A 7,044-nucleotide genomic window follows, 5' to 3' on the forward strand; every position below is an offset into this window, starting at 1 on the left:
TGGCTAGTCAGTAGTAAAGCCAGGACAAGAACCCAAGTCTCCAATCTTTTTTATCTACATACATTAAAGAGGTTGGTATGTAGAAGGTAGTCAATAAGTGGTAGAGTGTTTTGTTGTTGTCGTCATTATTATTATGCATAGTTTTGTAATCTATAATAATATTTCATTTTTTAAACATCTCCAAGTAAGCAGGTACCCTGTGCAAAAGAACCAAAAATTCAATGGAGTAAACTGAAAGGCTTAATTGGCTTTACTGAATGACATGAATTTTGGGCAGCATCCCATCTAGAAAAAAGAAATGTGCTCCAGAAACTGTACAAAATGGATGGCTTTTATATGTAGACATGAGTGGGATAAAAACGTTAAGAGTGAATTATCAAGATCACCTCTCCTTAGCAGAAGGCAGGGGGTCTTATCAGATAGATTACCTCACTAGTGTTAACCAGAAAATTCCAGCCTGATTGGTTTGAAATTCCACTCCTGAGAGAGGCTGAAACTGCAATTAAGTTAGGTATTAAGTCATAGTAGGGCTTACTTACTACAAGTGACTCCATTTGGGGTCTGTTGTTTCTTTTTAACACCTGAAACAGTATTTCAAAATTTATTTTAAATATGTAATATTTTAATTAATAAATATTAATAATTAATAATATTAATAATGGTAATAAAATTATATTTTTTAAAATTTAAAAGCAAACCAGGGAGTGAGTGAGGAATCACTGGGCCAAGAAGCAGAAGAGAACTGGGTCCATATATTCAGAGTGCTTTTGCCCTTGGGGGACATTTTAGATTATTCAAACGATATGGTTGAGAGGTTGAGCTGCACTTTTGACATCTAGAGGAATAAAATATGGACTATGGGACCTGCCAAGAGTGGTGAATCTGGTAAATCATGTTTTGGGCTGGTCCTCGGCAGGACAGTACCTGGGAGGTAAAGGCGAGCCAAACTACCGTCCATATTTTCCCATGTATAAGACGCACCTTAATTTTGGGGCCCGAAATGTGAAAAAAATGTATTACATAAAGTTATTGAACTCAAGTTTTATTCATCATAAAATTCATACAACTCCTCATCACTGTCAAAACTCCCAACCATTAGCTTGTCCTCATCTGTATCTGATGACAAATCACTGTCTTCATATATTGCCTCGTCCTCAGGAAATGCAAGTAAAAAAATCTACAACCACTGTATAAGATGCACCCAGGTTTTAGACCCCAAATTTTTCGAAAAAGGGTGCGTCTTATACATGGGGGAATACGGTAAATTAGTTCCCTCAAGGTTCTCAATCATCTGGATTTGTTGGTGCCCCAAGGTACCTGCCAGAAGAAAATGAAAACCCTTTGTTAAAAAAAAAAAATCATCATGAGTCTCACATTGTATCTTCAAGTGTTTCAATTATAACGTCAAACACATGAATATAATCAGGTAACAAGACAACATGAGTGAGAACCAGCATAAACAATACACAACAAGTAACTAGAACAAAGAACCAATAACAGACACAATTGGACTCCAGATATTGGAATTATCGGTGACCCAGATTGTATACCACTGATATCTACTATATTCAAAGAGATAAAAGCCAAGATTGACAATGTTGGCAAAGAATTAGATGCTAACACGGTAGGAGAGAGAATTAGTAATATAGAAAATGTCAGAAAAAAAAGCTATTCGAAATGAAGCATAGGGAGATAAAAGAATAAAAAATAAATAAATAAGAGAAGGTAAGAGAAATAGTAAATAGTAAATAGAAAAGATCTAACACATTTAATTGGAGGTATAGAGGAAAGAAGAAAGATTGGGGCAGAAACAATATTTGAAAAAGTAATGACTGAGAATTGTTTAGAAGTCATGAAGGGCATCAACCAATGTATTCAGGAGACCCAGTGAATCCCAAGCATTATAAATAAAAAGAAATGCACTCCCAAACATATATAATGAAAGAGCAGGAAAAAAAATCTCAAAAGCAGCCAGAGGGGAAAAAAAACCCTGATAACCTTCAAAGAAACAGCTACACTGACAGCTGACTTTTCACAGGCAACAACAGAAGTCAGAATCTTGAAATTAGTTTTAAGTACACTGAAAGAACATAAACTGCTTCTGTCATCACATCTTCTCTGACTCTTGCCTTCTTTCATTTATAAGGACACTTGCCATTACTTTGGGCCCACCAGGAAATCAAGGATAATCTCCTTATCTCAAGATTCTTAATCCTACCTGCAAAATCCTTTGTGCAATGGCAAGGTAACATATTCACAGGTTCTGGGGATTGGGATGTGGCTATCTATGATGGGCCATTATTGTGCCTACCACATTATCTCAAAACTGTCCCCACCCTTTATCATGAGTGGCTGTTCTATGAAGCTCCAAGGAAAAAAAGGAAATTGTACAGTATTTCCAAGAAGCAGAAGAGGATAGGGCATTTTGCATACTCCCTCATTTAAAACCATATCAACTTTCAATCTTGGTTAAGTAAATATTATTACCCTGATTTTAGGGCTTCTAAGATTGAACATGAGAAAAATTAGGTAACTTGACTAAGGTCATCTAGCTAGTAAGAGTCTGACTAGAAATTTGTATCCAGATCACCAGATTCTGGTCTCTATGACTCCAAGCTTTTCCCACCATACCCAGTACAGATATTGCTTGGTTTATCATTGTATGAATGATTTCTGGCCAGTTCATATCTTAGGCAACAGTCTCTAATTTGGTGGATTTTTAAATGGATGAAAAAAACATTAAAACGGGGGGGAGGGGCCGGTTTCAAACCGGAACGACATCTTTGAATAAAGTATTGGTGGCAAAAGTTCTTTCTTTATTGACCACTGAGCCGGTTAAATCACTTCGATTCTTTTAAGGCCTCATTTCCCTCTTCTGTAAATTGAGATGTTTAGACTTCATAACACCTCTTCCAGTTACCTTCTTGCCGGGATATTCTGTGATTCTAGGTGAGAAACCTCTTGCAAGATGCCTCCACCTTGTTGGGTGGGCTCCAGGATGACTGCATTTAAGTTAGAGGTATCTGAATTATTCCAAAGAAACCCAACTGCAGATCTAAGGAGGAAACAATGAAGGACAATGAATGGGGGAAGAGATGAAAGAAGATGACATAAGATAGAGCCGGAAACATAAATAGCATGCAAATAACATAAGTAGCATGCAAATAACTGAAGTAAACAACGGGTGCCTAGCGTTTACAAGGCAAATGAAACTCTGCTGGTCTCTGAGAAGGGGATGCAGAGGTAAAACACTGTTCTCGCTCTCGAGGAGCTCATAAAATGGTTTATACTTCGTATTTAATCGTGGACATGTAACTCCCACCTTTCTAGAAGCCCTGGCTGTGAGAAATGTCAGGAAAACCGAGAAGTGAAAATATTACAAAACGTTTGAGTGTGCCTGGGGCAACGTGGAAACCGTGTCTGGAAACTGGGACGTCCTCCCCTCCGCCCCCCGGGCTCCGCTCCCGCCCGCAGGCTTAACCCAGACACACAAAAGAAGCTGCCTCTGCCCTCAGGGACGCAGCTTTTCTTCTCAGCCCGCGGAGTGGTGGGGCTGCAGAAGAGACCGCTGCCCGGGGGGGCTCCCAGCCGCCCCCGCCTCATCCCTCAGGCCTCGGAAGTGACGTAGAGCGCCCCGCCCCCGCCGCTAGATCCGCTGCTCCTGCCGCGGCGGGCGGATCTGCAGGAGGCGGCGGCGGCGGCAGCGGCGGCCAAGGCCGAGGAAAGATGGCGGACGGTGTGGACCATATAGACATTTACGCGGATGTGGGCGAAGAGTTCAACCAGGTACGTGAGGGCCACAAGCCCACGCGGCCAAAGCGGGCAGCGCTGCGGCCCGGACGCTGACCCGGGCCCGCCGTGGGCTGCGGAGCCGGCGCGGCTGCAGACCGTGCGCCCTTGCCGCCCGTGGGCCGTGCTGCCCGCCTCTGGCGCGGCGTCCCCCCAGCCCCTCGTTCTACCGCGACGTTTCGCGGGCCGCGGGCGGTGCGGCCCGCCGCGGGGCCCAGAGCGCGGACGCGGGTCGCCCTGCAGCCGCCGTCGGCCCCTCCCTCGCCTCCCATTGTTAGCGGCGGCCGGCGGGCGCTTCCCGCCGCGCTAGGCCCGGGCAGCGGGGCCGCGTGTGTGCGGCGGGGGTTCAGAACGGCTCGCTACCGCGCCCCCTCCCCTGCCGCCGGGTCAAGGAGGGAGCCCGGCGGGGCGCGCGCCGGCCCCCGCCTCTTCCCCGGCCTTGCTTGCCGCTCGGGCTCCGATTGCTCTCGTCGCTCCATTTTGTCTCCCTGTCCGCGCACGGTCGCCTCATGGAAGGCCGCGTTCACCGCCCTTTGTATCCCGCGCGCCGGGTTTCCTGGGCTCTCCTCGCGTTTGCGACAGGTTTCGGCGTGCCGCCTTTCTCCTCCTCCCCTCACACTTGCTGGCGGCGGCTTGGATGTGGCGCGTTTGCAACAAGTCCTTTGACTTTTGGACCCACATAGATCGTTTGAAAGTCGATGCGCTAGGTCCTGACACGGTGGTTGAGGGCTTGCAGTGCCTTTGAGGCCCGGTCGTTCTTGGCCTTTTTGATGACATTACCTGTGAAGATAGGTGGTCTGGGCAAAAGGAAGACTTGGAATCGCGATGGTTGGAACAAAAAAGATGGTAGCTCTCACCAAGAGATCAGAGGAGTGTTAACATAAAGAACGCCCACCTGAAATGCGTATGCTGTAGTTTAAAAATAAAGGGTTGTAGACATGACCCGATTTTCAAAAGCAAAATGTTAGATGCCCTCCGAGGGATCTGCTTTACGTTTTGAAAGGTTGGAGAAAGTGAGAATGCAATGTTTTTCCGGTCTCTCAACAGGCCACAGTTGGCCTAGAACTAGCCGCGGAGGTACGATGTCTGATGCTGGGCATCCTTGCAAAAGATCTCGTACTAGAACAGTGACGTTTAAGCTCTAAACCTGCTGTTCACATCTTGACTGCCTTTTATGTAGTAACACATTTTAAAAAATCAAATTGTGTCTAACTGCAGTGCACCTGAAACCTTTAATTTTTTTATATTTTCCAGGTCCGTATGAGAAACTTAATAAAATTCTGCTGATTAATGTGTTTTTTTCCCTTCCGTTAAGGATCTTATTTGTGACTAGGGGCTCAGGATTTTTTTTTTTAATTGCGAAAGCTAGAAATCCTTACCGTTCTTTTTTACAGGAATGACTTTGTGCCCGTGGCTTAAATATTAGAAACAAATTTCCAGTTAGCTTAAATATTTCCTACTCCGTTAGAGACTGAATATGTTTAAATGTAACCCAGTGTAATCAAACGTTAAGCTTTAAAATTTTTGTTCTTTTTAATTGTGCCTGTGTTTTGAATATATGATGCCTTAGTGGTGTCAATGACAAATTAGAAAATTATCTTGAGTGCTACAGTCAGATTCTAATGCTTTTAAGCCAGCAAAGACTTTCAGGAATTTTTATTTCTCAAATGAGTATAACATTTCGCCCCAAAAAGGGCCATACCTGCAAGCAGAGGAACACTTAAGTGTTCAAATCTCTTCTCATTAGCTTTTCTTGCAAGAATATATATTTGCTTTGCCTTTCTACCCACAATAAAGGAAATTGGTGTGCAGATTTAGAAGTTGGGCTTTCTTTAGGACCTCTCCATTAAATATATTTTAGGCTTTCACAAACTTAATTTGGGATGGGCATTTCTCTATTCCATATTGCTGGATGAAGTAATACATGCTTATCTCTGTGCTGTAACTAGTGCTAACTGACTGAACAAGGAGGTAAGAAGAGATTAGAATTTTGTGGCCCTGGCGAGGAACTACTTTATGGGGTCCTTTTTAAAATGTAACTTTGTTGACTTGTACCAATAGCATTATATCTCACACATAGTTGTATAATTTTACCAGTAAAATATGTGTACTTTTGGATAGATTAATAGGGGGATTAAATAGAGGCTTTGTTTTCTTATTTTGCATGTTATTGGCCTTTGTACTCTACTGCTTGCTGTGGCAATTCCTGTACAAAATATGGCCAAAACAAAAAGAATAGTTGGTCATTTTCAAGGTTCATCCTGTGTTTTTAAATGTTACTAATATTGAAATAGTTTTCTGAAATTTTATCAGAATTAGAGGCAACTACAAAATTATTACTGATTAATTTGTACTCTATTAGCTGGTGACCTTATTTGTATGTGTATAGTAAACTGATTCTTTATTGTAGTTGAGTAAAATGTTTTACTAAGTATAACCAGTCTTGACTTTTCTAAACTACTGTAAACATTTAAAAATTTTTTTTTACTTTAATGCGAACTGCAGTTTTCATTGAATTTGTATACTTTGAAATTCTCTAGTGTATGTATTTCCCATTCTATTTTAAATAGTCATACTTTCATGAAGCTTTTTTGGTGTTTGTATTTTGGGAAAGCACAGTATAAACCTATTTCAAAAAGTGTGAGACATTCAGCTGTCTTAGAAGAAACTTTAATTTTGAAATGGGGTGAGAATAAGTTAATGAAACTATAGTTCTTTCTTCACCAGAACTTAAGAATGGGAATAAAGCTGAAGAGGAGAAGGCACAAGGGACTGAGCTATTCTTTATGGGTGATCTTTAGTTCTTAAATTGAAGGTCTTTGGATGTAACCAAATCGAGAACAGTTGCTCCAGTGGAAGGAGAATTTGAACTACTTCCAAACCTCTACATTACTTCAATTTGGAGTTGAGAAGAAAGCGGTTCTGTTTTAGCCTTTAGAGTGTATCAGTTCAATTTGAACTGGGATTTGTACCCAAATTAGTGTTAATACCCTAATAGTAATTATAGACTTTTATTTTGACCAAAAAGTAAATAAAATTTAAAACTCAGATTGTTCAAAATACATTTTTGGGTATCTATTATATGCGAACAAGGAGGGATACAAAGTTTAGGTAGTCTCTACCTTTAGAGTGCACTGTAGTGTGGGTGAGAGACACCCAGGTAATTATAATACTGGACAGGTTGTATATTGTAGAATCCACTTATATATATATATATATATATATATATATATATATATATATATATATATATAT

At 41.6% G+C, this 7,044-nt stretch overlaps 1 protein-coding gene and 1 long non-coding RNA gene across 5 annotated transcripts in view; one reads left to right on the forward strand and one right to left on the reverse strand.

Moving 5' to 3' along the window:
• Positions 1 to 1,184: 1,184 nt before the first annotated feature.
• On the reverse strand, positions 1,185 to 3,581 carry LOC109381676 (uncharacterized). Its single transcript, XR_002123793.1, has 3 exons — positions 3,492 to 3,581; positions 2,921 to 3,055; positions 1,185 to 1,317 (listed from the first exon to the last, which is right to left on the reverse strand). It is a non-coding gene; the product is annotated as an uncharacterized LOC109381676 (long non-coding RNA).
• A 36-nt stretch (positions 3,582 to 3,617) lies between these two features.
• The window catches only part of CPSF6 (cleavage and polyadenylation specific factor 6), a 33,868-nt gene continuing 30,441 nt past the window's right edge, over positions 3,618 to 7,044 (forward strand). For 2 of the 4 annotated variants that reach the window (XM_019640527.1, XM_019640530.1), the window contains exon 1: positions 3,618 to 3,786. In XM_019640527.1, the coding sequence (XP_019496072.1) occupies positions 3,727 to 3,786 (60 nt within the window). In that variant the 5' untranslated portion in view covers positions 3,618 to 3,726. The remainder of the gene's footprint in view (positions 3,787 to 7,044) is intronic. The other 2 variants (XM_019640526.1, XM_019640529.1) reach the window with 2 other exon arrangements.

The sequence above is a fragment of the Hipposideros armiger genome, unplaced genomic scaffold (genome assembly GCF_001890085.2).
Source record: "Hipposideros armiger isolate ML-2016 unplaced genomic scaffold, ASM189008v1 scaffold_51, whole genome shotgun sequence".
NCBI classification, from domain to species: domain Eukaryota; kingdom Metazoa; phylum Chordata; class Mammalia; order Chiroptera; family Hipposideridae; genus Hipposideros; species Hipposideros armiger.